General features: G+C 38.4%; 1 protein-coding gene across 1 annotated transcript in view; it reads right to left on the bottom strand.

Moving 5' to 3' along the window:
- The window catches only part of ENPP3 (ectonucleotide pyrophosphatase/phosphodiesterase 3), an 82,657-nt gene that overhangs the window by 46,117 nt on the left and 16,738 nt on the right, over positions 1-19,802 (bottom strand). Inside the window, exons 3-7 of the mRNA XM_052645924.1 lie at positions 18,524-18,646; positions 16,634-16,759; positions 13,071-13,131; positions 6,231-6,328; positions 461-540 (exon numbers count right to left, since the gene is read on the bottom strand). Coding sequence (XP_052501884.1) covers positions 461-540; positions 6,231-6,328; positions 13,071-13,131; positions 16,634-16,759; positions 18,524-18,646 — 488 coding nt within the window. The remainder of the gene's footprint in view (positions 1-460; positions 541-6,230; positions 6,329-13,070; positions 13,132-16,633; positions 16,760-18,523; positions 18,647-19,802) is intronic.

Here is a 19,802-nt window from a genome sequence, read left to right as displayed (position 1 = left end):
TGCTCTATTTGCTTTATTTAAAGAGATATAGCCAGTTTGAATTCAACTATGAAATAAGAGACTTCACCAAATTAAATATAATTTTTAAAACTAGATAAGAAAGAGATTCTGCACATCAAAGTGGCTGTCTGCATACATAGCCTACCATTCCCACAGACCTTCAGATAAATGGGGGCTAATCAAACAATCAGAGTAGAAGGTATTTCCCATTTCCTAGAGGCTATCTTGGCCTGTCACAGAGATAAATAAGCTGAACACTGGGACATTCATTCATAGATAACATCTCATAGCCCTGGACTGGCCTCATACTCAGACATTCCTTCCCAGCCTGAATTAAGCTGTGATCGCTACCACACATGATCCTGAATCTGTGGCTTGGCCAGCTCCTGCCTCAGCACGTCTGGTGTGGTCAGTTGCCCATCGGGGCTCTGTCAGTCTTGCCACTGGACCAAGCACTTACCGTGACAATGGTATAATGATTTGGGAAGGTTTTGGTTGGAAAGGCAGGTCTCAGGTATTGTGAATGAACTCCACATGTTTCTGCAACAAAGGACAGTGAGAAATTAAGACGTTGTTTCTTCCTCAGAAGTTGTTTGAATAACTAAAATTATGAACATGAAAGTTTCCCAGAGAAATAGAAAACTAACTAGGGGGTGAATTGCAGATAGCAAGAGGTTAAAATTCTGATGCTTAAAATTCCTCTGTTTCAAGGAATGACAGTTTTCAGGAGAGGAGAGTGCTAAGTCAAGTATCAGGAAAATTTTTCTGTGAAGAGCCAGATAATAAGTAAATAGGCTTTGAGCAAATGGCATGGCTCTATTATAACAAAACTTTATTTGTAGACATCAAGACAAAGAAATTTCATGTAATTTCTTTTGCGTGGCACAAGGTGTTCTTTTTTCCCTCAACCATTTAAGAACGAAAACAGTTCTCAGCATTAGCAGACCATAGGGATAAGCAGAGTGGGCCAGATTTGGCCCAAAGGCCCAGACTGCTGACACCTGAGCTAAAAAGACCCTAAACTTTCAACACAGTGCCAGTTGTATTTGCTTTTGCTGTTCCACTCTTTCTGACCTGGCTCATTAAAGTAAAATTTTCTATATAATCTTTGCTTCCCAATATAACAAAAGCCAACACAACTATCTAGAAAACCGAAAAGGAATTGGACTTGTGTGAATGCACAAGCCCACGCCACATAGCAACGTTTACAAAATTAACTTTCCACCTTATTGTTTTCAGTACAGTTTCCATTTGATCGGCGAAGTTTCCTGTGCTCTGTTTTCCACAAAGCAGGGCATTAATTTTGCTTTCAGTTATTTTGTTGTTTTCATCTGTGCAATAACCTTGCTGAAGAAGGTCAGAACCACTAAGGTACATCGCTATTTCCTCTGCAAGGGTGAAGTATGAGACATTTTCTGTACCAAAATCCTATCACCTCTAATTCTAAAAGAGAACTTCACCACTCGAGATTCTATTTAGGTTAAACCAAAAGATGCAAATGATTGTTGTCCAGAAAGCAACAAACTTTGCATCTGCAAATAATAAAGTTTTTCTCAAATAGGCTTGGAGTTGGTCTCCTTCCCAGCCAGGAAACCAGTATTTCCAATATGATCCAGGAATTTCCTCCTTCAGAATCTTCTTGGATCCAATATCAAGTCTACTAAATAGGAATCTGGTGGGGATAGTGAGGGTTGAAAGGTGGAGGGAAAGGAGCTAAAAAAAAAATAATAATAATAATCTACATTTCTAGCAAGTGCCCAAAGTGGTTCTGATGTACTTGAACCTAAAGCTTGCTCTAGGTCATAATGTATAATCAAAGATTAAAATAACCATTTTTTGTTTTGTTTTTTTTTTAGTCAGTACCACCAACAAATAAACCTTGTCCTCAAATAGACAAAGATATATTTAATATTGTTATGAAATCATATGATAAGAAATATAAAATGAGATCTAATCTACTGACATAATTAGAAGAATTTAAGTGGAGAAGACAATCATACAATAAAGAGAGATATGAGATTTCTGCTTTTACTTCCCTGAAGCATGTATAATGTGTTCAAATTCTTAAATGTGTCTAAAGGCACAGAGCATAGAATAAAAAGCAAACTAAGTTACCAGTGATGTGAAAACATGACACTTTCCTAGTCTTAAACAGGACATATCTGTGGACTATCTACAGATTCAAGCTACCATTTTTAACCACCTGCCTTTGAACAAGAGCTATTAGAGAACAGTTCATCATAAGCAAGACCTATCATCATTTCTTCCTGATCTTAATCACTTAAATTATGACTGAACAGAATAATTTTGGAAGGATGCACAATAAATAGGATAAAAATAATAAAGAATAGTTGCTTCTGTAGAGAAAAAGTAGGAAGATCAGGAAAGAATCTGTTGTAACTTTCAGTATCATTTTTTAAGTTTATTATTTGCATACTTTGTTCCTTAAAAAACATATTTTTAAAAAGAAAATACACCAAAAATTTGAAAACATATATGGAATAAATATATACCCATAGTAACTATAAACTGTAAGAAGGAATAGAAGACTGAATGGATGAGTGGATAAAATAGCTGAAGAATGTACAGATGCAGCAAAAACGCTTCAAGGAAAGGAGTTCATAGCAGTAAACAGCTACATTAAATAAAGAAGAAATTTCAAGCAAACAGCCTAACTTTATACCTTAAGGAACTAGAAAAAGAACAAGCAAACTCCAAAGTCAGCGAACAAGAAAAAAAACAATAAAGATTATAGCAGAAATAAGTGAAACAGAGAAGAGAAAAGCAATTTTAAAAATCAACAAAATTAAAGTAGGTTTTTTGAAAAGATAAAATTGACAAAACTTTAGCTACATTAGGAAAAAGAGAAGACTCAAATCAGTGAAGTCAGAAGCCAACACTACAGAAAGAAAAAGGATTATAAGAGACTATTATGAACAAATGTAAAGAGTCTCCCCATGATACAGAAGCCCTGGGTTCAATCCCTGGGTCAGGAAGATCCCCTGGAGAAGGAAAAGTAACCCATTCCAGTATTTGCCCTGGAAAATTCCATGGACCCAGGAGCCTGGTGGGCTGCACAGTTGATAGGGCCACAAAGAGTTGGACATGACTGAGTGACTAACACTTCTAATGCTTCTCTAGTCTGAATTATGAAGAAATAGAAAATCTGAACCAACCAATAACAAGTAATGGAAAACTTCCTAACAGAAAAGCCCAAGATGGCTTCCCAGGTTAATTTTACCTAATATTTAAAGAAGCCTATCCTTTCTGCAGAGGATCTTCTTGACCCAGGAATTGAACTGGGGCCTCCTGTATTTCAGGCAGATTCTTTACCAACTGAGCTGTCAGGAAAGCCCTTTAAAGGTGGATTAATGCCAATATTTAAAGAAGGAAAGTGAAAAGGGAGAGTGAAATTTGCTCAGTCATACCTGACTCTTTACAATCCATGGAATTCTCCAGGCCAAAATACTGGAGAGGGTAGCCTTTCCAGGGGATCTTCCCAACTCAAGAATTGAATTCAGGTCTCCCACATTGTAGGTGGATTCTTTACCAAGTGAGCCACCAGGGAAGCCCAAGAATACTAGAGTGGGTAGCCTATCCTTTCTTTGGGGGAAAGAAAGGATAGGCCCGGGGTCTCCTGAATCACAGGCAGATTCTTTACCAGCTGAGCTATCAGGGAAACCCTTTAAAGAACGGTTAATGCCAGTTCTCAAACTTTGCCAAAAAACAAACAAACAAAGAGGAGAGAATATGCTAAAATTCATTTTGTGAGATTAACATTACCCTGATACCAAAGCCAGATAACGATACTAAAGAAAAAGAAAATTACAGGCCAATACCTTCATGAATTTAGATTAAAAAAATTCAACAAAATACTAGTAAGACAAATTCAACAGCACATTATCAGGATCATACACCAAAGTCAAGCGAGATTTATCCCTGGGATACAAGGATGCTTACTACTAGTCTTATCATAACCCCAGTTTCACATCTAACTTTCCAAGAAATCTGACGTCCAGTTCAAGACAAATTACTTCTATCTCACTTGACAGTTTGCTGATCCTGGACCTTCTTTTGTCTGTTCTCATTCACATTGAGACAAAAAATGTTCTCACTAGAGTCCATGACCCTTTGGTAGTCACCGGTATATCTCATGGCACTGTGGTATTAGACCATGCTCAGTCTCCAGGCAGTTTGATGGAGATGGAGATGAAGTCCTAGACTTCCTTAAAGTGATGCCTTCTGTCACATACCTCATCTCAAGCCTACCATTCTCTGGAGGTCCTAATCCTAACTCTTTTACCACATCTACTCTTAATTGGGCCTCCTAGAAATGAAGAGCCCATTTTGCCTTGGTGATGTCTTCACACATTAAAGAGACTATTAAACTATTAAAAAATAGTATAAATCTTCAAAAGGGAAGACTCTCAATGGCCCAATATTTCACTGGTGTCCTTTCCAAGTTTCTGTGGGATGAACAAATCAAATAATTCCACTTCTAAAGAGGTTCGGTTCAGCCTGGTTAGATAAATTCCCTTTGGGACCCAGGTTTTGCTATCTAGACTACTAGAGGAAATGCAGATAAGGAAATAGAAACTGAGTGTTGTTAATTACTTTCCAGGACACAGTGACTCAGCAGCAGTTGACAAATCCTGAATTTGGAGCCAGTTCTGTCAGAGACCAACCTCTTAATCTGTTAGCTTAAGATCTGCCTCAAAGAGTGAGGGGGAGGCTGAAGAGTCAAAGCCCTTTGTGTTGCAAGGGGAAGTAATTTATCCTTCTACAGTCAAGGAATGTTAGGGCTGGAATTAGCAGTAGAAATAATTAGGTCTAATCCTCTCATTTTCATACTGTAAAATTTTCATACTGCTCCGGGAGTTGGTGATGGACAGGGAGGCCTGGCATGCTGCAGTCCCTGGGGTCGAAAAGAGTCAGACATAACTGAGCAACTGAACTGAATCCTCTCATTTTACAAATGATGAATCTAAGGTCCAGAAAAGGTGATCAGCTTAGAGTCAAGCAGCTTTTTAAAAAAATAATTTGGAGGAAAATAAAACTGTCCTAAAATTTGAGGACCATGGATGTAAAAGAGGGCCTAACAAAAGGAGGAAGTAAGAGAGGAACTGCAGAGCACTGAACAGCGTGGGCCCTGGAGCCAACCCTCTGATATTTCTTAGCTTTATGTCCTTGGCTATTCTATTCCTCTTTTTTTTTTTTTATTTCATAATGGAGTATAGTTTATTTACAACATTGTGTTAGTTTCAAGTGTACAGTAATGTGATTCAGTTGCACGTGTATCTATCCTCTTTCAGATTTTTTTCCCAAATATAGGTTATTACTCCATTCCTCTCTATTATCAACTTTATAAAATTATGCCCTAACACAAAAATACAACATCATGATAAAGATGACAATAAAAATGACAATTATAGTAATAACTTAAACCCATCCAAGGTCCACTATGTATATAGTCTCGTGGTATTTCTATTAGGTGGGAAGTGAACATTTTACAGATGTAGAGACTGGGGCACCAACAGGGGAAGTAAACTTGCTAGTAAGAGGTGGAGCCAGGTTCCAGGCATCTTGATTGCAGAACTGGACAGAGATACTGGACTTTTCACCTATGGTTGTTGTTGTTTAGTTGCTAAGTTGTGTCCAACTCTTTGTGACCCCATGACTCTAGTCCACCAGATTCCTCTGCCCATGGGATTTCCCAAGCAAGAATACTGGAGTGGAATGCCATTGCCTTCTCCAGGGGATCTTCCCAAACCAGGGTTCAAACTCACATCTCTTGCACTGGCAGGTAAATTCTTTACCACTGAGCCACCAGGGAAGCCCCTTCACCTATGGGAGCCTTGGTATATGCTGGTCTGTCTGGTCTCCTCGGGTTCCTTCAGGCTCCTATTCTTACTTGTCATATCCACCTTGCTAAAACCTAGAACCTAGATATGATAAGCACCATTTTTGAGACATTATCTAGGAACAGATTTTCACAGAGCAGAAGTTATATTCAATCACAAAATGAACAAAAAGATGAGCATGCTGCAAAAAAAGAAGGAGGAGCCAACAAGTATAAAATAGATGTCAATAATAAAGTCATCAGAACTCTTGAGAGGAGCTGGGCTGAGACAAATCACTAACATTAAAGGTCAAAAAGAAAGCTGCACTATTTAGAGATTAACTAACTAGTTAACCTGTCATCCATACACATCTGATAGTAGGAGGCTTACTCAGTTTATTGATGTTAGGTATTAGAGTACTCCATGTCTGTAAATATTCAGCTCTAAATCCATCCATGGAAAACAAAATAACTGGTGGCAGGTCAAATCTGAAAGTGGAAAACAAAAATTTAGACCAGTATTTTGATTTTTTCAAAAAGACTCTTTTCTATACTACTTACAATTCTCTAAATTTGAGAATGCTAAGAAAGTACGTCAGAAATAGTTCTAAGTTTCCCTTTTTCTTTTTAAATATTATTTCCCTGTATAATCAGTGTTTCCAGTACATTGTTAACCCATATAAAAACATACAATTTTTTTAATATGGATACATTCTTTTTTTTAATTTAATTTTATTATTATTATTATTTTAAATGTACAATTTTTTTTAAAGGTGTCACATAAATTATCTGGGTCTTTTAACTTGGGAATCTACCTTCTTTTGAGTTCTAGAGTTTAAACGGTTTTGGCTAACTTTATTTCCATTTGCTCCTTGTCACTGGCTATCTGTGACGCTCAAGTATACCATGTAAGAAATTTGTCTAGCCCTGAGTGTTTACAATGAACAGGCAGTGAGCTGTGGAGAAAAATCAGGGGCTTCAGCCTCAGAAAGACTTGAAATCTATTCTCTTCACCAACAAAACATCAACAGAAATGGAATTCTATATTGTAGACCTTTCACAATTCTGGCTTTGGCTAAATATCCAAAAGCAATGATTCCTGAGTTCAATGCTCACACTCAAAATTATATGTTACAATTATTCTACCACTTTTTGGATACAACTATTGTTATTGTGTTATGGAATTCATGAACTCTGAAATTTATGTTTTATTATTGTAAAGTTCTACATTTTTGAACTTTCAGCGTATTAGTATTAACTTCCAAAGCATTACAATCTCGTTTTAGATGAGTATGTAAGTTACAATAATGAAAGGTAACTTTGGCTACCCATAAAAGGTAACTTTTATAGCCAGTGACTATCTTTTTTTTCCATCTAATATTTTTTTCACTTCTAAAATTGTATTTGTATTTTATACACACATAATTAAAGATGTATAGCTTCATGATTCTTTTCTATACTGAGCGCCACTGTGTAGCCATCACCGAGATCACAAAACAGAGTATTACTTAGAATCTTTCCCTCATGCTCTCATCTAGTCAAAAACTTATGCAAACCACACCTCACTAAGATGATCAATGTCTTGACTTCTAACAGCATAGATTAGCTGTGTCTATTTTTGTACTTAGATTTGTATGCAACAGAATCATACAGTGTGCATTCCACTGTGTCTAGCTGCTTTTACTTAACATTATGCTTGAGGTCCATCCATAATTTTGCATGTGGTTGTAGATCATTCATTCTCATGGCTGTCTAGAAGTCCAGTGAATGAGTAAACCACAATTGATTCATCCTGTTGATGGGCATTTGGATACTTTCCAGTTTAGGGCTATTATGAATAACAGCTATGAACACAGTAACTTTGTTTTGAATTTTAAACATAGTGCATGCAAATAAGAATGGCAAAGAAATTTTCAACTCTGTGCTCAAGCAGTTTATCTATACTGTTGAATAAGAATATGTGTTTCCAAGGAATTTGGTTAGAATACGTCTTTAAAAATTCTGACAAATGTGCAGTATTATCATAAAGAAAATTTTAAATGCTGTTATCAGCTAAAAACAAAAATAATTTCATTTCTCTCAATATGTTTGAGTAGAGCTAAAAAAAATATTAGCATAGCCATCTATTTGCACATTATAAAGGAAATTGTGAGGAGAGTCTGGACGATGTCCATTTGGTTTCCCAGAATATGCATTTACTGAAGAGTAACCCATTTAACAACAGACTGGTTCCAAATAGGAAAAGGAGTACATCAAGGTTGTATATTGTCACCCTGCTTATTTAACTTATATGCAGAGTACATCATGAGAAATGCTGGGCTGGAAGAAGCACAAGCTGGAATCAAGATTGCCAGGAGAAATATCAATAACCTCAGATATGCAGATGACACCACCCTTATGGCAGAAAGTGAAGAGGAACTAAAAAGCCTCTTGATGAAAGTGAAAGAGGAGAGTGAAAAAGTTGGCTTAAAGCTCAACATTCAGAAAACGAAGATCATGGCATCTGGTCCCATCACTTCATGGGAAATAGATGTGGAAACAGTGGAAATAGTGGCAGACTTTATTTTTTGGGGCTCCAAAATCACTGCAGATGGTGACTGCAGCCATGAAATTAAAAGACACTTACTCCTTGGAAGAAAAGTTATGACCAACCTAGATAGCATATTGAAAAGCAGAGACATTACTTTGCCAACAAAGGTCCGTCTAGCCAAGGCTATGGTTTTTCCAGTGGTCATGTGTGGATGTGAGAGTTGGACTGTGAAGAAGGCTGAGCGCCTAAGAATTGATGCTTTTGAACTGTGGTGTTGGAGAAGACTCTTGAGAGTCCCTTGAACTGCAAGGAGATCCAACCAGTCCATTCTGAAGGAGATCAGCCCTGGAATTTCTTTGAAGGGAATGATGCTGAAGCTGAAACTCCAGTACTTTGGCCATCTCATGCAAAGAGTTGACTCATTGGAAAAAACTCTGATGCTGGGAGGGATTGGGGGCAGGAGGAGAAGGGGACGACAGAGGATGAGATGGCTGGATGGCATCACGGACTTGATGGACTTGAGTCTGAGTGAACTCTGGGAGTTGGTGATGGACAGGGAGGCCTGGCATGCTGCAATTCATGGGGTTGCAAAGAGTTGGACACGACTGAGTGACTGAACTGAACTGAACTGAAGCCATTTAACAAGTACCTGAGATGGACTTTGTGTTAGATGGGCTTCCCAGATAGCTCAGCTGGTAAAGTATCCACCTGCCATGTGGGAGACCTGAGTTCAATCCCTGGGGTGAGACGATCCCTTGGAGAAGGGAAAGGCTACCCACTCCAGTGTTCTAGACTGGAGAATTCAAGGACTGTATAGTGCATGGTGTCGTAAAGAGTCAGACATAACTGAGCAAATTTCACTTCATTTCACTTGTGCTAAAAAAGTGAAAGTGAAAGTTAAGTCACTCAGTCCTGTCCAACTCTTTTGCAACCCCATGGACTACAGCCCACCAGGCTCCCCCACCCATGGGATTTTCCAGACAAGAGTACTGGAGTGGGTTGCCATTTCCTTCTCCAGGGGATCTTCCCAACCCAGGGATTGAACCCCGGTCTCCTGGATTGCAAGCAGAGGCTTTACTGTCTGAGTCACCAGGGAACTTGTCACCTGTGCTAGATACTGAGAATAAAGGCATTAAGGAAGTATAGCCTTTAACTGTGTGTGTGTGCTTAGTCGCTCAGTTGTGTCTGACTCTTTGAGACCCCATGGACTGTAGCACACCAGTCTCCTCTGTCTGGATTCTCCAGGCAAAAATACTGGCATGGGTTGCCATTCCCTTCTGCAGGGGATCTTCTCGACCCAGGGATCAAATCCAGTCTCCTGCACTGCAGGCAGATTCTTTATCATCTGAGCCACCAGGAAAGTCCCACAGCGCTTATCTAGGGGATGGAATTAAGAAGTAAACAGAAGTGATTAAGGACTAGATGCAGGTACAGGATGCTATGCAAGTGTATAGATTCAGTCTTGGTAAGGTGAGAGCAGGCTCTCCAGGGGGTATGATGTGTGAACTGACCTATAAAGAACAAACTGAAATGATATGAAAAGAGAAAGGGACGAATGTTTCACTCAGGGAAAACACACTGTGCAAAAGCCCAGGTGAGATAAACAATGCATGCAATAACATTTATGAGTCTCAGAAACACTGGGTTAAGCAAACAATAAAAGAAAACAAACAAACAAAAAAGAAAACAAAAGACAGACTTAAAAGGATATATGGTATGAGTGCATTTACATAAAATTCTAAACCATGAATCTATGGTGATGAACAATATGAAAAGATATGACACTGAAAGATGAACTCCCCAGGTTGGTAGGTGCCCAATATGCTACTGGAGAACAGTGGAGAAATAACTCCAGAAAGAATGAAGAGACAGAGCTAAAGTGAAAACAACACCCAGTTGTGGATTTCCGATGCTGTAAAGAATGATATTGCATAGGAACCTAGTCTACGAATCAAGGTAAATTGAAAGTAGTCAAACAGGAGATGGCAAGAGTGAATATCGACATTTTAGGAATCAGTGAACTAAAACAGACTGGAATGGGTGAACTTAACTCAGATGACCATTATTTCTACTACTGTGGACAAGAATCCCTTAGAAGAAATGGAGTAGCCTTCATAGTCAACGTAAGAGTCCAAAATGTACTACTTGGATACAATCTCAAAAACGACAGAATGATCTCTGTTAGTTTCCAAGGCAAACCATTCAATATCACAATAATCCAAGTCTATGCCCCAACCAGTAATGCTAAAGGAGCTGAAGTTGAATGGTTCTATGAAGATGTACAAAACCTTCTAGAACTAACACCCAAAAGAGATATTCTTTTCATTTCAGGGGTCTGGAATGCAAAAGTAGAAGTCAAGAGATACCTGGAGTAACAGGCAAGTTTGACCTTGGAGTACAGAATGAAGCAGGGCAAAGGCTAACAGCGTTTTGCCAAGAGAATGCACTGATTATAGAAAACACCCTCTTCCAACAACACAGGGATGACTCTACACATGGACATCACCAGATGGTCAATACCAAAATCAGACTGATTATATTCTCTGCAGCCAAAGATGGAGAAGCTCTATACAATCAGCAAAAACTGTGGTGCTGGAGAAGACTCTTGAGAGTCCCTTGGATTGTAAGATCAAACAAGTCAATCATAAAGGAAATCAGTCCTGAATATTCATTGGAAGGACTGATGCTGAAGCTGAAGCTCCAATACTTTGGCTACCTGATCTGAAGAGCTGACTCATTGGAAAAACCCCTGATGCTGGGAAAGACTGAAGGCAGAAGGAGAAGGGGACGACAGAGTGTGAGATGGTGGGATGGCATCACTGACTCGATGGACATGAATTTGAGCAGGCTCCAGGAGTTGGTAATGGACAAGGAAGCCTGGTGTGCTGCAGTCCATGGGGTCGTAAAGAGTCAGACACGACTGAGCAACTGAACTGAACTGATGGTGATGAAAATCAGAACAGAGACATCTTTCTGGGGACATGGAAATATTCTATATATTGGAAATATTCTGTATCTGTGGGTTACATAGGTTTCTGAATTTCTAAAAATTATACTGAAGTGTGAACACTTCAATGCACAAGAACTACATCTCAAAAAATAAAAACAGAAAATTTGGACTGTTTACAGTGTGTAGAAAACAATCATCCAGGAATTTAAGTGACATATTGCAATTTGTGTTCAGTTCAGGTCAGTTGCTCAGTTGTGTCTGACTCTTTGTGACTCCATGGACTGCAGCATGCCAGGCCTCCCTGTCCATCACCAACTCCTGGAGTTTAGTCAGTCTCATATCTATTGAGTCAGTGATACCATCCAACCATCTCATCCTCTGTCATCCCCTTCTCCTCCTGCCTTCAACCTTTCCCAGCAACAGGGTCTTTTCCAATGAGTCAGTTCTTCGCATCAGGTAACCAAAGTATTGGAGTTTCAGCTTCAGCATTAGTCCTTCCAACGAATATTCAGGACTGATTTCCTTTAGGACGGACTGGTTGGATCTCTTTGCAGTCCAAGGGACTCTCAAGAGTCTTCTCCAACACCACAGTTCAAAAGCATCAGTTCTTTGGCGCTCAGCTTTCTTTATAGTCCAACTCTCAAAGTCATTAGCACAATTCTGATTTTAAAATTTATGTTTATAAATATGGCTTCAGAATAATCTTGCAGCTTAAAAACAGTGTCATACATCTATGCAATCAGGATGTTGATTTTCTTCTCACATGAAATCTTCTGAACTTGGCACTATTATTATTGCTATTATTATTATTACTATTATTCTGATTTTATAGATAAAGTTTAAGGAAGTTACTAAGGCAAAGTCCTAAGGAAATCAGGACCCAAACTCAAGTCTTTTTTTTTTTTAATTCTAAATTCTTTACTCTTCTAACTAGAAACTTCTGAAAAGGATAGCTGGATCTGGTATAAACCAAAGTAACATGATATACAAATAGACACATTATCCACACACATTTTTTTTAATGAAGTAATATTATCTAAAAATGTCTCCATCAATTCTTTCTATAGCCTGATAGTATTTTCTCTTTCTTTTGTCTCGTTATCATGTTCCCACTCACTGCTTGGGCCAGAAGAGTGAAGCAGATGAAGGGCAGAAAGGAATACCAGAGGCAAAGGGGAAATCCACCTTGACTGCGAGGGGACATGGGACATACTTCCGGGGCTGGACCAAGTCCAGGAGCAGCCATCATAAACATGTGAAGGAGTTCATGGGAATGTGGGGTGAGATGTGATGCCTCACATGTTCATCACCCATGCCCACCTGACAGAGTTTTCCTCATCCATTCTCCAAGGTCCACCTTGCACAGTGAGGCCTTCCATGGACAATTCTCTTCCCTTTCCCTCAGTGAGAATAAATCTGAGGGGCCAGGATGACAATGGAAAAAGAGTTTGGGCTAACATCATTTAGATCTAAATTCTAGTTCTGATTTTTATAGGACATTGGGATGTGACTACAGATACTTCAACCATTTTTTAAGTCATTGTTGTAAGATAATAACTTAATACAAGTTGCTTTGTAAACAATAAAGCAAACCAAAGTGTGTTGTGAGTTGGAAGCTACAAGGAAGCTAATCTTTTGTTAATTGTTTTGTTTTCAAGTGTAAACATGGTGGAGGAAATTTCGTCCTGCCTTAACTACATTTCCACGTTCCATCTATTAAAGGAGGATAAACACGGCCGTGTCCGTCTCACCCTTCTGGGCACTGAGGCTGCTGGGCTGTGCTGCACTCTTCTTCCACCCATGGGGTTTCTCCTGAAAAGCATGAGATCAACATCTTTAGACAAGAAAAGAGAAACCAACATTCAATGGATTCGATCTTTCCAAATGACTTAATTCATGCTACTCCAATGACGAAATTCATACAGAAGGTGTTAAATGCTAGCTCACATGTTGGCAAGGTCAGTGCCTGTAGCAATTTGCACAGATCAGTAATCTATACTAACAATATCAAGAAGCCCATCTTTACAAGAAAACAAAGGGAATTCTTTTAGCTGGAAAGGGACAATTGCTTCTTTCTTTTTTTTTTCCCCAAATGGTTTTTTTTTTTTTCCCTCGAAGACAATGCTTTCCCAACCACTAGGAAAAAATGAGCTTAATAAATGAGTGTTAATCACTCAGTTGTGTCTGGCTCTTTGCAACCCCAAGGACTGTAGTCCACCAGGTTCCTCTGTCCATGGGGTTTCGCAGGAAAGAATATGGGAATGAACTGCCACTCCCTTCTCCAGGGGATCCTCCTGACCCAGGGATCAAACCTGGGTTTCCTGAACTGCAGGCAAATTCTTCACCAACTGAGCTACCAGGGGCCCTTTAATTGACATAGGTATATAGTCTAAAGAAAAATGAAAAGAAAGCAAGAATAAAGGAGAAATAACCAAGGAGAATAATTGATATTGATATTAAATGGGAAAAACTGAACAAATTTTTAATATCATAACTTAAAAATTCTCACTCCATGGATGTTTCTATTTATAGAACATTTCAGCTCATTAATGAAGTAGAAATGATCTAATATGAATGCCATCATTTGCAACTCCTAATGGACTATAGTCCATGGGTCACAAAGAGTTGGACACAACTTAGCAACTCAGCACACATGCAATGGAGCCATGCAATCATCATACATGCCTAACATGACCAAAATAACCCCAAACAGACAGATATGGCTCTTGATGGAAGTAACACCACTACTTGTGAAGAATGCATGATAGATAGATAGATAGGTAGGTAGACACTTGAATCTGAACAGTCCTCTAATTCTAACTACCAGTTTGCAGGAAATATGGGAGAAGACAAAATGCTTAAGTCACATAAGATCCAATCTACAAATCCCAGACTGGAAAATTCTACAGAATAAATGACTCCTTTATCCAACATGTGAATTGCAGGAGAGGAACTAAAGGAAGGGAGAACCTACTTTTAAGGGACTTGAAATATATCAGCCAATTGAAATGTCTGAAATCTCTTTGGACCCTACTTGAAACAAATATTTTTTAATATCATGGAACAGAAAAATCTGAACACAGATAATAAATATTATAATTTCTGAAGACATTTTTAGATATATTGACGTATTCTAATTTTGTTAAATGTTCATCTTTTTTTAGATATATGCTAAAAATATTTATAGATGAATGATATTAACATTAGGATTTCCTTTGATGTAATCTAAAATTTTGAAAGCTAGGTTGGGGGTATTTTATTAAGAAAAAACTCCAAAACTTGAAAATGAGCAAAAGGAGAACTGATAATTAGACTTCATTTTAATGTTATGCTGCTAATTATTATAATCTTAAAAACCCCTCTCTGGATTGTCTAGTTGCCTAGAAGTATATACCTTTATCGAGCTTATCTTTTAGTATTTATTTTATACCTTAGTAAGGATAGCGTTTTGGAAGAGGAAATGGCAACCCACTCCAGTGTGCTTGCTGAGAAAATCCTACGGACAGCAGAGCCTAGTGGCGCCTGGTGGGCTAAACTTGGTGGGGTCACAAAGAGTCGGACAGGACTGAGTGACTGAGTATACACACAAGGATTCATTTAATCAGTAGAAAACTAATAACAGTGTAACTGATTCTTGTCTGATAGCAGGTAAATTGTCCTGTAACACAGCAAATCATTTGTGTCCCACCAAAAATTATATCTTTAGTGATTTTGTTCCAACATGCTTTCAGTTCTATGTATACTTAGTTTCTGAGCCTCTGAACCAGCTTAAGACTCCTTAAAGAGTTAATGACTCTTTGATATATTTGCTTTGTATTTATTAGAGTCATATTTTTATCTTTTTGAAAATTTCACTGTATCAGCATGAGACAAGACTGGTCATGAGCTGATCATTGCTGAAGAAAGGTGACGGACCTATGGTAAAAACATACTGTTCTCTTCCATCTGTACATTAGAAATTAATCCTTTTTTTTTCAAAATTCTAAACTTAAAATATAAAAGTAACTAGCTGGTTTCTTACACAAAAAATTATTCAAATTCCCTCCAACTCCTGCCTGGAGACACAATTTTGGCAAGAATCATTTACCTCTGTGAAGTGTTGAATTCTTAGAGTGAGAAAACACCTTTGTTTAAAAAATAAAACTGAAATGATTCAGGGAACATTATCAAAGTAATTAATTAGTGGTAATGGTAAACTTCAACATTGCCTGTAACAATCGCTTTTGTTTTTGCTAAATTCAAGAAACACTGTGCAATGAATTCAGTGAGAAAATTTACCACATGACCAGAGAATCACTACTGAGATAAAAAATTAAGAGTTCTAAAATTAGGGTAGAAGGCAGGAGACTACAAAGGTCAGAGGCAGTATGGTCAGTGAACTTGTTAGAGAAACAAGCAAACTGGAAACTATACTTGCTTTGTGAATTTAGATGGATTTTTAATGACACAATATTCACTGTTAAGTACCGATTATTATTTAAAAACAGACTTACCATTTGGAGCTTTTACTTTCCTTTCTGATTGCCTTTCTTAGCTGATATTCAATTATATTTTGCATAAAAACTGATTTGTCTATTAATGCAAAACCTATTTTCTACTAAGGGATAATAATGTTTCTACTATAACATTTTCTTCCTATTTAAAAAAATCAAAATTCAATTTAATCTCTTTTTTGTCTAAAAATATTACACATGTTGATTATGAGAAAAGGGTTGACAGCAATTGCTTCAGCAAAACTTGAAGCAATTTTGTTGCTAAATGTATGTGTGCATTTTTCTTAACTCTCACCAGATATTTAGAGAGATTGGTGATTTTTTTTAAATCTGCACCCCTAAAGTAGCAAAGCAAGTGAAATCAGGCATTGATAAACCTGGATTCTCATCTTGGCTCTGCATGACTTCTCACCAGTCCTAAATCAGCCATTAAACCAACCACTCAGAACATAGTTGTTTCAACAATCCTATTGGTTTAACCAACTGCTATTTGGGCCAGAGAATCTTGTTTGCGATGTTTTAACTTTAGGATCTGCCATCCCATGTCTCAAACCACAAGGATGTCTACGATAGTCATTGGACTGAAAAAGATCTTGCTCTACAGACAACACGGAACGTTGAGTTTTTTCTTCTATAATATCTACGCTGTGAGCTCATTTTCTCTATCATACACAAAACACATTTCTTCTCACAGTAAACACATTGTATCTTTTCTTCCACACAGAGTGGCTAAAAATTCTTTAACTGGTGTTAATACTTGCAGCCTAGGCCAGCTCTAGGGTCACTGAACTCATGGAGGCAAAGGGGCAACACCTGCTTACCTTGGCAAACACTCTTATAGTCAGCACAGCAGTCTTTCCTCTGTAAACAGTCATCTGAACAAGAGCAAAGGCTGGATTTCAATCTGGTCTCCCCACAGCGAAATTTATTGCACGTCCATATTTGAGCTGAAGAATTACACATTTCAATTTTGAGCATACAACCTCTTTTAACCATCCAATACCAAAAATATACACTTCATGCATTTCTTCTTGTATTATCATACAGTCAAATGCTTAGTTTATCTGCATCCACAAATGAAAATACATAACACAAATAAGGGGCAATCCACCACTTTTCCTCTTTTGGCATGGGTGGCAGAGAGGAATGTAGCTTTATAAGCTGTGTTTCTGGTCTACCTATCAGGTACACCTCTGAGTTTGGAGAAACTGAACACCTGTCCTATTCCCACCCAAGGATAAATGAACTACCAGCCTTGAGTGACCATTTCCACCCCAAAGCAGCCTGCCCAGCCTGATCTAAGGACCAACATCAAGGAAAAGGCAGTGACAACAGGAGTAACAGGAACGTGGTCAGGTCTGTAAGCACACAGGCAGCCAGGGTACATTCCAGCTGACAGTAAAGAATGGTAGATCAGCTCCCCAACGTGCCTCTGGTATTTTTCCAAGATAAGCACTTAATGTGAGATCAGTTTCGGTAGATCTAGAGGAGATTGTTTCCTAAAGGGCCACCTGCCAGGAAATGGTGATTGGCATTAATGTCAGCCCTATGATCAGACAAATGCATTGGCTAGGTGACAGCTGTATGCTTCAGTCATGCAGTGTTCTTCATTCTTCATTATATATTATGTGCTTAGAAAGAAAAGATTTTTAATAATGAATCAAAGGGAATACAGAGCTTATCCATACTGGGTTATCTCCTCTACCTCAAGCCCTTTTCAGAGTAATGTAAGGAGCTCTACTCTTCTAATCTTCATTACCATTAAACCACTAGACATGCCACCACCACTTTCCTTGACTTCCTAGAAAATTAGGTATTGCAAACTAAGCTGTCTCTTCCACCTCAAGAACAATGTTCCTCCCAATTAAAATAAATAAATTTTTAAAAAAGAACAATGTTTCTCAAGGTGTGCACTATGGAGCACTGGCATCAGAATCACCAAGAATCACCAGCTTTCTATAGGAGTCATGCTCTCCAAGAATCACTAAAAATGAAATTAAATAAGATGACAAGCCATAGGAAAACTTGCCTTTGAAATGTGTATAATTTGACGGTATTTTATCTGCTGGAAACTGTTATTCCTCAACCTCAACTAAACAAAGTGTGAATTCTATCTTTAGAATACCGAAAAAGAGGACAGGTTAATACTAGATCCTGAATACAAGGTATTATGGGCTGAATTGTGTCCCTTCCCAAATATGCTGAAGTCTTAACTCTCTTCCCCCATTACTATGAATGTGACCTTATTTAGAAAAGATTCTTCGCAGACAAATTAAAATGAGGTCATTAGCATGGGTCCCAACCCAGTGTGACTGGTATTCTTCTTGTAACAAGAGGAAATTGGGCATGAACACATGCAGAGGGAAGACTGTGAAGAAACGGGGAGAAGGTCATCTGAAGATAAGGGCAGATTTTTGAGTTTTGCTGCTACAAGCCAAGGAACACCAAGGATGGCCAGCAACCTACCAAAACCTAGAAAAGAGGCAGGGAATGGATTCTCCCTCACAATTTTGGAATGAACCAACCCTCCCAACACTTAGAACTTAGACTTCTAGTTTCCAGAACTTCTGTGGCTTAAGCCACTCAGTATGTGGGATTTTGTTACGTCAGTCCAAGCAAACTATTAACACACAAGTGTCTGGCGAACATTTGCACATGCATTAATGATCACACAACCAACATGCTAATAAATTTGCTCTCAGAGTTCGTACTTGATTGCACACAGGTGTCTTCAAAGTCCCAGCAGCAGTCGCCTCGGCCTTTGCATCCCGCATCACAGCGGCAGCCCTCTAGTCCTTTATGTGAAGCATCAAAGCATTTTTTTCTGCAGCTGCCTGTAGGGAGAAGGGATTAGGCAATCAGTGCTCAGCAGTTATCCAATGTCTCAAAGTTTGATGGTGGAAGCACAAGAAGTACCCAGCACAGATTAGGACAGAAAAAGAGAAGTTTTATTGCATTACCTGACTTATGAGTGCAAAGTGATAAATAATGAGTAATACATAATAATTGGTTTTTCCCCAGGACTCTAGAGAAGTCCCAGACTCAAAGACACCAGGGGCAATTAGGAGAGGGTAGGAGGGACAAACAGAGGCTAAATGTAGTGAAACTGGTTGAAAGTCTGGACCCCACCTCCCACTTCAGAATAGAAGGCTCTTAATTTGGAAGAAAGTGGGAGGAATTGCTTTCATCACAGAGGCAGCAGACATGGAGGACAGCCATAATGAGAAAATAGGATGAACAAGTCTTACTTTTCAATGGAACAGATGGTCACCAGACTTTTGAGTATAGCAGGATAGCATCCAACATGAAGGATCAGGACAAACAAGAGAAAAACGGAAAGCTTTTAAAGAGGAAATAATGCAAGGAGTAGAAGAGTTAAACACACACACACACGCAATTGATTGAGATGCTCAGAAAAGATATCACATTCATGAAATAAGAAGTAAACTAATTTTAAAAAGGCAAATCATGTTCAGGGTGCTCTTGGAAATAAAAAGCGTGAGAGCAGTAATGAAAAATTCAGTGGAGGGGTGTGGTAGGCAGAATTATGGCTCTCAGGAAGGTTCCCTCCCCTAATCCTCGAGTCTATGAATATATTGCCTTACATGGTAAAGGGGCTTTGCAGATGTAATTGAGTCTACTACTTAGCTGACCCTGAAACAGGGAGGTAGTACTGAAAAGTGAAAACAAAGAAAATAAAAATGATATTGTTAAAGAAATCATAATAAAATTTCCCAGAATTGAAGAGCAAACATTATTACATCAAAATTGTTCACCAAATTTTCACAGCAAAACTCATACCAAGGTATCAACAGGGTTAGAGAGATCTGGGAAGCTCCCAGAGAAAGAGCAGGAGAAATATATAAAGGATCTTAAGTCAGAATGATATCAGAAAAGCAACACTGGGAGAGGGCATAGGTCAAATGACATGTTGGATACATGCAATAAGTAGATAGGTGCATAAGAATAGGTGCATGCATAGCAATTAGA

Source organism: Budorcas taxicolor, chromosome 9 (assembly GCF_023091745.1).
Source record: "Budorcas taxicolor isolate Tak-1 chromosome 9, Takin1.1, whole genome shotgun sequence".
Taxonomy (NCBI): domain Eukaryota; kingdom Metazoa; phylum Chordata; class Mammalia; order Artiodactyla; family Bovidae; genus Budorcas; species Budorcas taxicolor.
This window is presented reverse-complemented; position numbering and strand designations above follow the sequence as displayed.